The sequence below is a fragment of the Panthera tigris genome, chromosome X (genome assembly GCF_018350195.1).
Source record: "Panthera tigris isolate Pti1 chromosome X, P.tigris_Pti1_mat1.1, whole genome shotgun sequence".
Lineage (NCBI taxonomy): Eukaryota > Metazoa > Chordata > Mammalia > Carnivora > Felidae > Panthera > Panthera tigris.
The window spans coordinates 65,486,212-65,503,239 of record NC_056677.1 but is presented as its reverse complement, the minus strand read 5'-3'; the positions used below and the strand labels follow the sequence as shown (position 1 = coordinate 65,503,239).

At 34.2% G+C, this 17,028-nt stretch overlaps 1 protein-coding gene across 16 annotated transcripts in view; it reads right to left on the bottom strand.

Moving 5' to 3' along the window:
- Positions 1–1,459: 1,459 nt before the first annotated feature.
- TENT5D (terminal nucleotidyltransferase 5D) overlaps positions 1,460–17,028 on the bottom strand; it is an 84,730-nt gene continuing 69,161 nt past the window's right edge. For 6 of the 16 annotated variants that reach the window (XM_042975035.1, XM_042975038.1, XM_042975036.1 and 3 more), the window contains 3 exons: positions 15,521–15,567; positions 10,001–10,122; positions 1,460–4,496 (listed from right to left, as the gene is read on the bottom strand). In XM_042975035.1, the coding sequence (XP_042830969.1) occupies positions 3,305–4,477 (1,173 nt within the window). In that variant the 5' untranslated portion in view covers positions 4,478–4,496; positions 10,001–10,122; positions 15,521–15,567 and the 3' untranslated portion in view covers positions 1,460–3,304. Of the gene's footprint in view, positions 4,497–10,000; positions 10,123–15,520; positions 15,568–16,032; positions 16,135–17,028 lie in introns of those variants that run through there. The other 10 variants (XM_042975044.1, XM_042975040.1, XM_042975047.1 and 7 more) reach the window with 8 other exon arrangements.

Here is a 17,028-nt window from a genome sequence, read left to right as displayed (position 1 = left end):
TGCAAAGCAAATAAATCCTAAAGCACTTTAAAATATTGGGTTTTAGGACTTGACAAAATGGTCTTTATAAGAATACTTTTCAAACTGTAGTCCCACAAACCTCCCAATCCTGTTTTAATGTTAAGTTACAGACTCAATTATTTTTTTTAAATCCTCTATAAATGGAACTGCCATATTCATAGATCAATATAATTTTGATAAGCATTAAAAACTTTAAAAACTTCAAATTTTTTCTCAATTGTAAACTTTTAACTCTCTATATTTTCCAAGATGGATGAATCCTTCCAGATAATAGATCCATGCATGAAAAGAGTTTTAATCATATCTCAGACATTTTGCATATTGATCCTTCTCAATACCTAAAAACTAAAATATGGCTAAAGGCAAATTTTAAAAATTGTTTATTTTGCACGAATTTTAATAGAACATTTCTGAGATGATATTAACAAATGGAATTCGGGCCTAGGATATTTTCCCAGTTTTTTGGAGAAGTTCATAACTGTTCCATCTCTGTTATTTTGTCTTTAATTTAAATAACTTGTCTTCAACTTTCCTTGACAAACTGGACATCAGTCACTATCAGAATATCTCTGAATTTAAAAGCTACAAATAGTCTACTAATATAACTTTAATAATTATGTGAAAACATCTGTGAAATGCAAGAATATTTTGGTTTAAAAAAATATGTACCTATAACTAACACCAACTGTGTCCCACTGATATGAATACTAGAACTATGTCAAACGATTTTTTTTTTTTGGTTTTGGTTAGGTTTCTGAGAAGAAAAAACAATTCCCAAACTAAGACTCAGTGTTGAATTTGTATAAAATAAAAGAGGAAAAGACAACATTTCTCTCTTGTAATGAAATGACATATGCTCTAGAGTCAAATTTAACTAACATCAATTAACTCCTTTAGGCAAAGAATCTGGAACTATTTTTATAGGAAAATTTTCCCATTTATTATCTTAATGAACAGAATGAGGTAATACTGTATCTTAAGAAAACTAGCCTAATCCTGGAGAGATACTCATACGCTATTAAAGATAGATATTTTTCTGTTTGGTTGGAACCAAAGGACAGCCTAGCTTGGAAAGAAAACCATGAGAGATCAAACTATAGCTTTCTCTTTAGTGATACCATTTCCATTCAACAGGTTTGGATTCTCTTTCTTGAGAAAATCTTATATACCAAGTCTGAGCTTTTATACTACAATGAAAACACATATTTGAAAATGTTAGGAGTAAGCTGGTAGCTTTCAGGCCATTCTTCCAGCAGTATGTAAAGCTTTAGGAGAACACCATAGAGAATTTCCTCTTTAGGGAAAAAGGAGTTCAAATTCTCAATAGAACCAAAGGAAACTAAGGGAGCACATGAGGGATGTTTCCAAACAGCTTCAGAATTGTGCTATTCAGCATAAAATTCTGTGGAAATACTGAATCTTTACCCATGACTCATAACTACTATAGTTCTTTTATTCCTAAATACTTTTCCCATATCTTTTGGAATTGTTTTTTGGTACTTAAACATAGCATATACTATTTCAGTTTTATGTGCAAGCACTCCCCCAACTGAAAACTAAAGATTATACTTTAGTACAGAAAGATCATTTTTCAGCCAATACACTATGTTAATAGATTACTAAATTTTCTCTTTAATGTAGTATTTATAAATTCTTTATTTTCCCAAGCAAAGAGGCGAATCCATATAATGTTTAAAACAGGGTTGTATGATTGATAAATATGTGCATGTGTAAATACACATAAATACATTTTAAATATAATTCTTTAACAATATACTGATGGCCAGTGGTGTGGTGGTATAAAACATCTTGGAAATATTTATTTGAAAATGCCATATTTTATGTACTTTTTGTATCCAGTACTGTAATACAGAGAAGACAGATTAAGCACAGTTTATAAGTGACAAATTCTCAGAATATGCCTTTTGGATCATGCTGTGATGAAAAAACTTATGATGGTCAATGAAAACTGAGATGGAAAAAACAAAAAATCAGAAGCAAGTGAAAATGGTGAAGTTGTCTGATGGTCTTCTCTATATTCATTCAGGATAGTTCATCTTCTCTCTCATCTCCATTAATATTGGTTATGGATTATTTTCTTCATTATGGGAAAAACATTGTTTTAATTCTATTGGTAGATCTGCTAGCAGCATACCTGATGTAGTAGGCAAATAGTCAGATACCTGATGAATGTATGCAATTGTTGGATAAATTATAGTATTATGCAAAAACTCACATAAAGAGGCACTTGAGTAGCATGTTAGAAACTGATCTTTAGTAAGAGCAAAGTGAAAAAAATGCACTTCAATGAACAATAATGAAAATATTTTAACTTACTGATACTATCTCCAGATATATTAATACATTAGACAAATAGGTCCTAAAAATGATAAATACCATCCATAGCTAAAAAAAAATTGCCTGTTTTTTTGCTATCTGCCATTTAGAGTCTCTAAAAGATAATGATAAAAAATGTTCACATTCATAGTTGGTCATTTTCATTCTTTTCAACTTATTTAGGGGAAAAAATGAAGACACTTATATAATTTTGATCGCAGTATTGATTTTACCAGCTGGATGGTATTATTCTTCAGATCAACAACACTATTTGACAGTTGACAAATTGTTAATGTCCAGTGTTTTTTCAGAAATATTTTTTTCAGTGTTCCTTGAAATAACAGTAGGATTTTGTATCTAACCCAATTTAATTGGAAAACAAAATAAGTGCTTATAAAGTCCAGAGTTTTAATCTCTTCTGAATCTGTTGTCTTTGAAATTAGGCATTTTTGTTAAGTATTGAAAACTCAGTGATGGTAATATTCACCGGAAAAAAAATGGTGAAGTGAATGAAACACAGGAATTGATTGAATAAAAAAATGTTGGCACTTATCTTTACTGTACCTTTGAATTTGAAAATATGAGTCTCTTATATTTTAATCAAAGATTCAGGCATCTGTTATGTATTTTTCAGGACAAATTTGAGTCTTACTTAAGACTTAGTAAGATCTGAAAATCATTTTAAGTGGTCCACAACATTTGAAAGTTATTATAGCTAATTAATAACACTTGAAAATCATTTACAGTGGTCAGTTTATAGATGATATTGTACTTACTATGATGGTTTAAGCTATAATTAATGGAAAATAGTTGATAACTGAAGAAATATAAAAAATAGATTTTAATTTTATGGATTTTAGAAACTTGCTTTTAAGAGGTGTTTAATTAAAGCAAAGTTTCTGGTGTGTGTGTGTGTGTGTGTGTGTGTGTGTGTGTGTGTGTGTGTTTAGACCATACCATTTGGCACATGAAAGTGCAGTGGTTGGTATGGTTGGAAAAAAATCGGTGGTGGTCCAGATGTTACATAATAATTAGGATACCCTCCCTCAGCAGCAAAGTATGGAGCAGGCTGATAAAAGCAAGTTACATTGTCTGTATTGGGTAGAATATTCTGTTCTCCAAGTACTTTTAAAGCCATAAGGGTGATCATATTGAGTGTCTGCCTTCTTTCATGACCCATAAGGCAAACAGTGCTTTCATTCACAACTCCACGCAAGGTCATAAGGTAGTCATATTTGCTATTTTCTTCACCTATGAAATGGTTACGGAGGTATGATTCAATCTTCTTTTGCTGTTCTACTACATCAGGAAAATCAATGAAGAATCTAGAACACATGTAACGTTCCAGTGTCTTGATTTCTGCTTCACAAGCTGGTTTAAAATCACGAACCAGCAAGTTGCTGTACTTCAGAAGGCCACCACCTCTAATCTCTTCAGGTTTTCTAGTAGATATAAGCTTGTATTGCAAATGTGTCATTGCTTCTTGGAAGTCTCCATACATGCTTTCAGCTATCACAACAGGATAACATTCTTTGGTTAGCCTAGCATTTTTGTCACTGTAAAATTCTAACATGGGATCCAAAACAATTTGAAAGGAATCAACACTAAATTCAAATTGTCGTCTGAGTGAATTCACAAATTTTAGCTCTACATTTTTTCCAGTGTTGTTTGAAAGAGAAATGAGACTCCAACGATCATGCATATTGCAAACTTTGACCATCTTCTGCACATAAGCCTCTTTCATGGTCTTTAGGGTGATCTTTTCCTTTTTCACACCTTTTGGTAAAAAGTCCAGTAGACAACCTAGAACTGCATTCTTAACAACTTGAAATTCCTGATCACTTGGTAATTCAACACCAAAAATAACATCAAGATCCTTATAGCTGATTCCACTGTGGCTTGCAAGTATATAACTTGCTGTGGAACCATTCAATCGGGAATCTTTAACAATAATTCCTTGCTCTATCAATTGGTCTTTCACAACATGAATGATATCTTTTGGTTTTACCTCCAATGTGGGGAAATTTCCCCTTCCATGAATTGGAATTACTTCATCTAACACTTGATCCAGTATTATAACTTGATCCCAAGTGAGATTGCTAAATCTGATTTCAGACATTGTAAGGTCAGGAGATCAACTAGAAAGCAAGCAAATATTGAGAGGAAATGTTAGCATCACAAAATCAGTGTTATACTTAAAGCATACGAAAAAGTTAAAAATAGACTTATCCTCATAAACAAAACTAATACTAGGAAGTAAATTGTCACTGTTCCTAATTGTGTTTAAATCTATTTTTTAAAGTTTTTATTTAAATTCCAGTTAGTTAACATACAGTGTAATATTAGTTTCAGGTGTACAATATAGTGATTCAACACTTTCATTCAATAGCCAGTACTCATCACAGCAAATGCACTCCTTAATCCCCATCACTTATTTTACCCATTTCCCCACCCACCTTCCCTCTGGTAACCATAAGTCGTTCTTAATAGCTAAGTGAAATAAAAGCCACTATGATTATGTCAAAATTGTTAGATCCATTGGTGCATACAAACAGACATTCTCAAGGAATTGTTAGAAATGTAATTATTTTGTTATGTAAGATGGTGGCCTTTCTCAATCTTTCTTCATGTAAATACTATAATGATTGTATTTGGTATAATTTTTTTTTCATGAAATAACCATAGTACATCACTGACATTAGTTGTCGCTAATTTCAAGTGAGATCAAAGAGCATGTCTGTGTGTGTTAGACCCAGCTGACTGAAGGCATGATGTTTGGAAGCAATGCATAGAATCTTTAATCCAAAAGATTTAAGGCATTATGGTTTCATATATATTACTGCTCTCATTTTAAAGATTACTGAAGTCCATTAGGTTATGAATTCCTTGAATTGCCTGAGGATATAAGGATAGTACCTAACTTATTATCTCTTCTATGTGCCCAGTAACTCTAAGAAATGTTGAAGGAGGAGCACCTGGGTGGCTCAGTCGGTTAAGTGTCTGACTCTTGATTTTGGCTTAGGTCATGATCTCAAGGTTTGTGAGTTCAAGCCCCACCTTGGGCTCTATGCTGACAGTGCACAGCCTGCTTGGGATTCTCTCTCCCCTTCTCTTTCTGCCACTCCCCTGCTTGCACATTCTTTCTCTCTCAAAATAAAGAAATAAAAAAAATAAATGTTGAAGGAAATAATAAATGTCATTTTAAGATGAAGAACAGGGAAAAAATGCAAAACAGGGGCACCTGGGTCAGTCAGTTGAGTGTCTGACTTAGGTTCAGGTCATGATTTCATAGTTCTTGGGTTCCAGACCCGCATCAGGCTCTGTGCTGACAGCTCAGAGCCTGGAGCCTGCTTTGGATTCTGTGTCTCCCTCTCTCACTGCCCCTCCCCATCTTGCACTCTCTCTCAAAAATAATAAATATGAAAAAACTAAAAAAAATAAATAAATAAAATGAAAAACAAATGAGACTACTATATTTTTCTCCAAAATGGGGGCAAAGATATAAAAAAACTGTAAGATTCCTGAGCTTTAAAAACTGTTTTCTGCAGATGTACAGTATGATATGCTCAGGAAACTTTACAGTTTGGAGTTAAGAAATTTAAAGTTATAAATACTATATATGCAATTGTTAAATATAAGTCTATTATGTAATTAGGTACAATTACAGTTGTTAAATGGATCTTCAAATACTCTAGTAAGCTGTCAAGCAGATATATCTAGGAAAATAAATAAAGCTAGTTATGGATGTAGCTTTGGGTTTAGGCTTTCTTTCATGAATACTAGAAATTTAAAAAAACATATGAAGTTTAAGGCAGATTTATATAGATAGTATTCATATTTTTCCCATGTAAATGTGTATAGATAGTATTCATACTTTTCCCATGTAAGGAGGTATTAGAACAGAATATCAATATTTAGAATTTAGTGTTGTATATTTCCCTAGTAGGCTAGAGTAAATATTATCATCTTATTTGACATCTGTAGAATCAGCTTTTTTCTCTTTTTTTGCTTTTTTTATTTGCTTATTTTCAGTATAATTAACATACAATGTTATATTAGTTTCAGATGTACAATATGGTGATTCAACAATTCTATACATTACTCAGTACTCATCACACATCATGATAAATGTAGTCTTTTTTTTTTCTTGAGAGACACAGAAATAGACGGCACAAAGGAGGGAGGGACAGAGACAGAGAATCCCATGAGGGGCAGAGAAAGACAGAGAGAGAAGCAGGGCTCACCTGAAGTGGGCCTTGTGTTTTTTGCCTGAAGTGGGGTTTGTGCTCACCTGAAGCAGGGCTCGAGCTCACCCAATGTGTACTTGAACTCACAAACCATGAGATCATGACCTGAGCTGAAGTCAGATGCTTAACAACTGAGCCACCCAGGAGCCCACAGTAAGTGTACTCTTCATCCCCTTCCTCTGTTTCACCCATCCCTCCACCCACCTCTCCTCAGGTGACCACCAGTTTGTTCTCTGTGTTCTGAGTTTAAGAGTCTGTGTTTTTGTTTGTCTCTTTATTTCTTTCTTCATTTGTTTCTTAAATTCCACTTATGGGTGAAATCACATGGTATTTGGCTTTCTCAGACTGACTTTGGTAGTCCAAGCACTGGCAAAAGATCAATTAAGGAATGGCAAATCTATGTCAGTGGGAATATAAGACTAAATCTATTGTTTCTGTATATGAAATCACCATATATATGAATAAAAGTACTTATTTTTATTATGTGATGAAATGGGCCATGTAATGTATTGTTTCATTTTAAGCCACATTAATTACTAATGCTCAGAAAGTTTTATTAGCAATGTCAATATCCAAATCAATCCTTAAAGATGAATGGGCTGAACTGACTACACACCAGGCTGTTGGAGTTTGGTTATTCATCCATCAAGTGAAATAGTATGTATATTGACTTTAGAACATTAGAAAAAATAAAATGTTACATGAAGAATAGAATATGCAGTAAAAACTGGCATGCCTATTACCTAATTTCTCTTCCTGAATTGTCACTGAATTGTTTCAAGCTAACAAAGTTTGTTATCCTCAAATTCTCAATCTAGAAAAATGATAATTCATAACATTGGCTGGCTTCATGTAAGGGCCTAAGGAAGATCAAGCATTTACCTAATATTTTAGAAATATCACATGTAAATTATTTAACTTTAATTGATACAGAAAAAGTTTCCAAGTTCCTTTTTAATATGTAAATTTCTTTTGCAAATGGCAATTTTCCTTTCCTTAATGGTAAATTTCCTTTGTTAATATTAGTTAAAAGTTTAAAATTCAATGGTCTAGTACCAGGCCTACAATCCCCATGTGAACCTAAACCTTTAATCACTAATCATCTGAAAATAAAGATCACTTACACTGATATACTGACGTTATTAAAATTACCACATTCGGGGCGCCTGGGTAGCTCAGTCAGTTGAGTGTCCACTTCGGCTCAGGTCATAATCTCGCGATTCTTGGGTTCCAGCCCCATGTCAGGCTCTGTGCTGACAGCTCAGAGCCTGGAGCCTGCTTCGGATTCTGTGTCTCCTCGTCTCTCTGCCCCTCCCATTCTCATGCTCTGTCTCTCTCTTTCTCTCAACAATAAATAAACGTTAAAAAAATTTAAAAAAAATTACTGCATTCTTATCCATACAGAAGTTTCCAGGATATTTATGTGCAAATAAAACCATCCAAAGACATGACTAAGTTAACTGTCAGAATGCGGGAGTCCTTGATCAAAAGGTGTCCTTCAAATCAAGAAATAGGAAGTCTTACTTTGTATCTTGAATCTGCTCATAGATATAAGAGAAGGAAGGGAAGGGTCAGAATTTTGTTTCCCAGGCAGAATAATACTATGATCTTTCAAGGACAAGAAATATGTTGTCCAAAGGTTAACTTTACCTTACACTAGAGAAGTGGTGTAGGGAAATTGATCTTCATTGAACAACTATAGAGTTGCTGCTTGATTACCCTATGTTAATGATACCCTATGTTAATTACCCAAATTTCTGGTTTTCAGAATTATCTAGAGAGCTTTAAAAAAATACACATACAGAATATTTTAGGCCTGGTATTTCTTGTTACAAAAGTAACAGTGACACCAACTTGCTAAAATGTAGGAAAACTGTCTTTGGTTGAGCAATATATTACTTAAATATAAAAATTGGAGCTTTGATAAACAGCTATTTTCTCTCATGTTTCTCTATGCACAACTATGTAAACATACTTTTTCTTAAGTTTATTTATTTATTTTGAGAGGAACAGACAGCATGAGAAGGGGAGGGGCAGAGAGAGAGAATCCCAAGCAGGCTCCACACCACCAGCACAGACCCCGATGCAGGGCTGAACCCACAAAACCGTGAGATCATGACCTGAGCCAAAACTGAGAGTTGGATGCTTAACTGACTGAGGCACCTAGGCGCCCCCATAAGCATACTTTTTAAATCAAGCCTACTTCTCTACTGAATTAACATTATTACCAGCTGAGGAATTTCAAGCTACCATCTCACCAATCACCTCTACAGCTAAATATACAGGAAATGCAAATTAGAATTTTAAAAAACAGTTTTAGAGAAAAGCATAGTTATGAAAATAAATCTGTGATACACAAAAACACATATATACATATAGACATACATGAGCATACAAAATATTATGAACTATATGTCACAATGGAATAAACATACATGATTTATATTGATCTGGAATCTATATATGCCTCCATCAATGCTCACCACTATAAACATGGATAATCAAGATTTGAGAGTAATGTTATGTTTTCCTGGCACATCTACTATTTTAGCATAATGCACAATATCCATATAATGTTGTAGTTACAGATTTCACATGTGGCACTAAAATAATAAGACATCTTCATGTGTGGGTTATGGCTCAGCAGTTAACTTCATATAGCAAAATAAAATACTTATACATCAATAAAAAAATTATAAAACTTGGAAAATTTAATTTGAATTGCTGAACCAAAGATCATGGCTAAATATAAACTTTGGATGACTGATGGATATCATATTAAAGGTGGTAAAATGCCAACAAAACCATTCACAATGCTTAAGTTTATCTTGGATACAGTGCAGTTCTTAGTTACTGAAAGTATGTTTATTGAACATAAAATATAAAGCTATATTTTCAAAGACTAACAGCTCAAATTATAGGCAGAAATCCTTCAATAATGCATCATGTAAACTCAAACAGAAGTACAAAATCTGAAATTCCTATTCATCTCCAAATGAGGAAATCAGCAGTAGTTCACTATTTTGCAGAGTATATAAATCTTGTTCTCTCTGACTTCTCCCAATTTACTCATCCTTAAAGCTATCACTTTTTCCATCTACTTTAACTAATATTAGTGTGCCCCAAATGTATCCAACTATAGTAAACACAGAACGTGGTTTCCATTATTCAATTGGTTAAATTCACTGGAGTGCAAGGCAAGGTGAGTAAGCTGCCAAGATTTCACAAAGAATTGCAAATAGATACTTATATAATAAAGCATAATTGTTCTCCCTATCATCACCTTATGGTCCTTCTGACTACAGGAAAAAAAGGAAAACTTAGCCACTGCTTTCAATTTGTATTAATACTAGAATAGTATTTCCAAAGAGAGAGAAAAAAGGCTTAAGACTTACGCTGGAAAGACTACCTCAAGAATGCAATACAGTTGAATTAATGCGATGATTCAGTGGATCCTTTAATGAAGATAGGAATTTTCATTTTATCACTGAACAAAATAATGAATCAACCAGGAAAACTGCAGGCAGAAAAAAATGCAACGATGGGGTTCTTTGAAAAATGTTATGTACAAGTAATCTAGTGATCCTTGGCCAGTAGTCCTACAAATAATACACACACACACACACACACACACACACACACACACAGACATATATATACACAGACAGATAAAGAGAAAGACAGTTTCAGGTGTACAACAGTGATTCAACTTATCTGTACTTATGCTATGCTCAGCACAAGTGCTGATAGCTGAAGGTTTTAAAATGGGATACGTGAAGTTTTAAAAATGTATATAAAGTAAGATGGAAGTTAAAAAACTCTAAAAGAACCAGTTTTTCCTTTCAATTCACTAGTTCTTTGTTCTGCTAAAATCAGAGTATGTTTTGCTTACAAGGAGACATAGAAATAAGCCTGTGTATAGAGTCTAACTATAGATGCAAAATATTTTAAAGTAAATTCATTCTTTTTATTCAATTTTACTTTCTTTTAATTCCAGTATAGTTAACATGAAGTGTTATATTAGTTTCAGGTGTATAATATAGTGATTCAACAGTTCCATACATCACCCAGGGCTCATCATGACAAGAGCACTCCCTAATCCCCATCAGCTATTTCACCCATCCCCCCACAACCTCCCCTCTAGTAACCATCAATTTGTTCTCAATAATTAAGAGTCTGTTTCTTGGCTTGTCTCTTTATTTTTCTTTGCTCGTTTTTTTTTTTAATTCCACATGAGTGAAATCATATGGTATTGTCTTTCTATGACTGACTTATTTCAGTTAGCATTATACTCTCTAGCTCCATCCATGTCACTGCAAGTGGCAAGATTTCATTCTTTTTATGGCTGGATAATATTCCATTGCACTCTTAATAATAAATAATAACATTAAGTTCTGTGGACAACCCATAAAATTATTTTTATAAACATCATAATCACTATATATTTATCAATCTAAATAGGCAGCTATTTTATAATCTGTTAAAAATAAATATCTTGACTAAAAGTCATTGATTATAATAAAGTATTTGCATGTTCATCTTTGTGGATTTTTCTGTTAGGCCATTACATTCAAAAGATTTAATTACAAAGAATTAATTTTACCTGAATTATAATTTCAGGTAAAATTTAGCAAAGGATGAATGTTTTAAAGAAAAAGTGTAAACATTTGAAAGGGAAGCTGTGTATTTCCAAAGTTTTTAATATAGATAAAAATTCTAATATTTGTTTATAATCTAATTTAGAATGCTTATATGAAGCCTCTATTATTGTGTGTATGCAATTTTTATATGATTGACCACAGTGCTTAAGTTCTAGAACAAATCTTGTATCACAAAACACTGTATTATTAATGCCATAATGCACTGTTGATGTTACAATTCTATAGCATTTAAAGATTTGGAAGTGACTTCTCACTATCAGTTCACTTTTGGCATTAGTCATTTTCAAATTTAGTTCTGAAGAATAAATCTCATCACATTGATGCTATAACAGTTCCAATTTACATTACTTCAAAAACTATTTTATTAGTACAGAATTCTACTAATAAAACAAATGGGTTTATTTTTCAAAGTTATAGCCTCTTACAAATGTACTTCAGACAATGATGAAACTTAAGAAAAAGATGTTTATTTAAATTTTTTTCTGAATTAAAAAATGTTTTAATTATGTTAAAAACACGTGTAATAACTATATTTTCAGTGAATAGAAGTGGCAAAGTGCTCAGAGATGTCACTGGACTTAAAATTAGGCTTAGGGGTACCTGGGTGACTCAGTCGGTTGAGTGTCTGACTCTTGGTCATGATCTCACAGTTTGTGAGCTCGAGCCCCACATCGGGCTCTGCGCTCACAGCTCGGAGTCTGCTTGGGATTCATTCTCTCTCTCTCTCTCTCTCTCTCTCTCTCTCTCTCTCTCTCTCTCTCCCCGTGTCCCTTCCCCACTTGCTCTCTCTCTCGCTCTCTCAAAAATAAACAACAACAAAAAAATAGGCTTGGGCCATGGAGCGAGTAGAAAAATGTCAACTTCTCATGTACCAAAAGATAGTAGAAGTGTTCAAGATTTCTAGTTTCTACTCATACTCATAAAAACGCAGGCAGGTAGATTCTATTTTGGTGTTATTAATATCCTAGTCTGTCATTCTCTTCACTTTATGTCCATCTCTTTTCAAACACTGCTTAGCTCTAATTTTCATTCTAATACTGTTTTTACAGAAAATTTGCATGAATTCTTGGTTTCCTGCCATTGATGATTAGGGAAATAACTTGTTCTTGAAATTCTTACATGTAGATAGAACCATGCTAAAAGAGGGTTTTTGAGTTAAAAAGCTAAGATAAAAGGTGCATTGGAATAATTAAGATCAACATGCCAGGGGTGCCTGGGTGGGTTAGTGGGTTAAGTGTCCTACTTCAGCTCAGGTCCTGATCTTGTGTTTCATGGGTTCGTGCCCCACATTGGGCTCTGTGCTGACAGCTCAAAGCCTGGAGCCTGCTTTGGATTCTGTGTCTCACTCTCTCCCCTCTCTACCCCCACCCATGCTCTGTCTCTTTCTCTCAAAAATAAACATTAAAAAAATTTATAAAAAAAGATCAACATGCCAGACACCTAGAGAAAACAATACAAAAGCCTAAATGAGAAATAGCTCTGGATTTAAAAGCATGATGCTCAGAAGCTTAAAAACGAGCTACCTTCCCCCAGGTTAAACCTCTGCCTCTAATTCCAGAGAAATCTTATCATTTCCTTCCCATTCTGCCCCAATCCATAAATATACTTTGTGTTTGTTTATAGTTTTTAACTTGCTGTGGATATTATTTGTTGCTTCAAAGTGTTAAAAGTGTGCAGTGTTCTAAGGAAATCATCTCCCAAATCCTTTCAGGTTTAGTGCCAATCCCTTACAGTGGGAAGTGAGAGAGCTCTCAGTAATACTTCTTTCTTCCTTTTTCCCTCTGCTCTTTATATAAGTGGCTGATAAAGGCTGATAGCTATGCAGATTCAACCAAATCAGGCTTCTTTTGCTTCTAATGTACCTGATACAAAGAGTTGCTGCCTCTCCAAACTGTCATTAACCTCAAATAGGGGAGCTGGCCAGAGAGAACTCTATTTCCCTTTGGAGGGAATGACAGGGTGCAGAGATCACTGAGAAGGCTCTGAAGTACAACAGGCTTCTGGGCAAGCTGTGAGCTAAAGCTACCTAGTGAGAACAAAGCTCCATCCCCTTAGCACTGACCCTGTTCAGTTCACCATGACTCTCACAATAAACCCAGTAACCAGGTAAACATTCTACAAGTCATTACAGATCTGTTGCCTCTTTGTAGATAACCCTGTCAACACACACAGATCAAGGATGCTCTGGAGACTAAAGGAGATTCCAGAATTATAGCCAACAACATATATACCTTCCATATGATTCAGGAACACTACCTGAAGAAGGAGGAAAGTAGGAACTCACTAAAATGCTCAAGGAAAAAGCCTCAGTATTAAAAAAAAAATCTGTTAGCCTGTTTCCCCTTCTCCCTTCACAGCACCTTCTTGGCCATAAGAATTCACTTCACCAACTATTGGTCTCTTCAAATCTGTCCAGACAACTGGAGGGGGGAAGGGATGCCATGCTACAATGAGGCTTGGGAGGGGGGGCTGCTGATAAGCACAGAGAAGAAGGGAAAGGGTGGCCAAAGAGAAAGAATGAGAAATGTAGAAATTAAAAGGAAAGGAATAAAGGGAGAAGGAAGGAAAGAGATTAAGAAAGAAAGTGTACAGAAAGCAAGCACTTGTATCAGCTGTTGCTGTCCAAGGGCAAGTGGGTAGGGACAGTATTTCCCCCAACAGACCCCTCTAGCTCCACTCACCTACCCTACAAACTTCCCTTCCTCCCAGGCTAATCCCCCTTGTAGTGTAAGACCACTTCTATGGCAACCTATAGGCACACAATTTAAGGTGGCCTATAGTGTTGAGCCTACCTTCCCCATGCCAGTGATCTCTCCATTACTATCCTTTTTCCTTTAGTGCTGAACTTTCTCCAGTGGAATACTACTACTTTTTCTCCCTCCCCACACAGAAAACCAATTTCCTATCATCTCCCCAAATACTGTCTGACATGTCTTTCTCCAAAACACACACCTACCATATATCTTCCTCCTTCCTATACCTCTTCAATCATTGGCAACATAAACACAAACTTAAATTCATGCTCAGAGGGCAGTTTTTCTGAAACAAGTGGCTTTTTCCCCTCGTGTTCTCTTTTTTCCTTAAGTCTCTCCATCATGAGCACTTCCCTCTCTCACTGAATACCTTTTGCCCCTGGAAGCACACGGGTGACCCAGTCGGTTAAGCATCTGACTTCAGCTGAGGTCATGATCTCACTGTTCATGAGTTCAAGCCCTACATTGGGCTTGCTGCTGTCAGCACAGAGCCTACTTCAGATCCTCAGTCCCTCTCTCTCTGTCCCTCCACCATGCATGCTCTCTCTCTCAAAAATAAACAAACATTAAAAATATACCTTCTGCTCTTGGTTTGGCTAGAAATATAGGTCCTTATAGTTTCTCCCGTATCTATAGCTACTTCTAACAAGAGAAAACAGCTGGATAGCATTTTTAAAAATTGTTTTTAATGTTTATTTATTTTTGAGAGACAGAGCACAAGCAGGGGAGGGGCAGAGAGAGAGAGAGAGGGAGACACAGAATCCAAAGCAGGCTTCAGGCTCTGAGATGTCAGCACAGAACCCAACTTGGGACTTGAACTCATGAGCCATGAGATCATGACCAGAGCCAAAGTCAGATGCTTAACTGACTGAGCAACCCAGGTGCCCCTGGATGGAATTTTTTAAAGAGACAATTTCAAAATGCAATTTTTGATAATTTAAAATAGAATTGCCTTAATGAAATCCACTAAGTTTATAATCAGTAATATTAAATGTATTAATCTATTATTATTAATTTTAATTCCAGTATAGTTAACATACTGTGACAATATAATGATGCAACAATTCCATATATCATCCAGTATTCATCACAACAAGTACACCCCTTAATCTCCATCACCTAATTCACACATCCCCCAACCCACCTCCTCTCTAGTAATCATCAGTTTGTTCTCTAGTTAAGAATCTGTTTCTTGGTTTGTACCCCTGTCTTTCTCCTTTTTTTTTCTTTCCTCATTTGTTTCTTTTTTTTAAAAGTAGAATTGCCTTAATGAAATCCACTAAGTTTATCATTAGTAACATTAAAAGTATTAATCTGATTATTGTTTCCAAACTTTACTTCCATTAAATTCTTCTACTAGCATAAAATAAAGTTCACTTTTAAGGGTACCTCAAGACTATACAAAAGAGACAACTAATGGGTGGTTTATAAAAGGAAAAGTAAATCTTGAAAGGAAGTTCAGTATTATAGAAAAAATATATATGTAAATATGCTTGATTACCTGGCTGCAATATTCTTTCACTGGTATGTAGTAAACACACTTGATACCTAAAAAAAGTGAGGTACAGACTTTAATACTTCACTTGAGAAATGTGTGAAGTTAAAGTTTTCAAAATCATTCACTATCTGGCTATTTATTGCAACGTAAATGTGTTAGTCGATTAATCTGGAGAAAGTTGTAATTCCCTTACCCTGGAGTTGTGAATAAACATAATTCTTTATACTACATCAACATATCAGTTATATTTTGTCTCTCATCTATCACTATTGACATAAGCACAGAGAGTAAGATATAAAAACAATTACTGATGCCTTTTTCATCACATTAACTGAGTTCTATTTTTTACCACAGCTCTAATTATAGACATAATTAGTAACAAAATAGCTAATTTTCTAAGAAATTCAGTGCATATTTTAGTTGAGTAAAGTAAGTTTTCAAATGAAATGTAATCACAATGTCAATTTCAATGACTACTCATAGCTGAAACTGAAAGGAAAAAGTAATTAAACTACCTTTTTATGGGATTTCTCACCGTGTCTTTTTGTAGCACACTTTTTTGAATTTAACAACACTACTACTCTGAAGATTAACTTCCTTCTCCAGAGTTCCCCATCAACTGATCTCCCCACATTCTCTGAAACTCACTTGCCACAACACAATGGATACTGTTGCCAGGAAACCAAGAATATTACTGTTGTATCATTAATGCTCTTATAAAAATATTTTAAAATGAGAAATTTATATAAGGAAATTCTAAGTCTGAAATCTCAAAAGAATCCAAAGCTACATGAGACATTTTAAACATTAAAAATGCATTCTTAAGTTACTTTGACTTTAATAAAAATAGTAAAGACAAATTTTTATAAATTTTTTAATGAAATTATCAAAATTGAGAAAATAGGCAAGCAAATAGATTATAGATAGGAAATATCTGTGAAAGCCAGTGATCCAAAGGAGATGTTTTGGATAGTCCATGTAGTCATTTTGCAGTGAAATGTAGAAGGGAATAAGTACACTTTGGAAGGGCCAAAGATCAAACAAGACACTTGCTCAATTTTTTCCTGGCACTAAAGTATATGTCAGAGGAAGAAGAAACAATTTTTGAATAACATCTAACAATACACATTATGTACATGAAGGAGATCATGTTAAATCAGAGCTTAATTTGAATAGGAAAATATATCTGTTCATTTTCTAAAGGAAAAATACATAAGTTACATGACATTTCATATGTAATACTGAATATAGATTTTAAAATTTTAACTTTTTGAGTGTAGAACATTTAAACATGTAATTAAGTGGTAATAGTAACTAAAATTATATAATGCTCATAATGTGTCAGGTACTAAGTGCTTTAATTAAGTCATGTAATTCTCACTCAAAAAAATGTAAAGAAAATCAAAAGGCCCAAGATTCAGATGACAAAAACAAAGAACAAATTATACAAATAAATTAGTGAGTAGAGTAATAGATATAATAGCCCAGGATTAACGAAGAGATCAATAGGT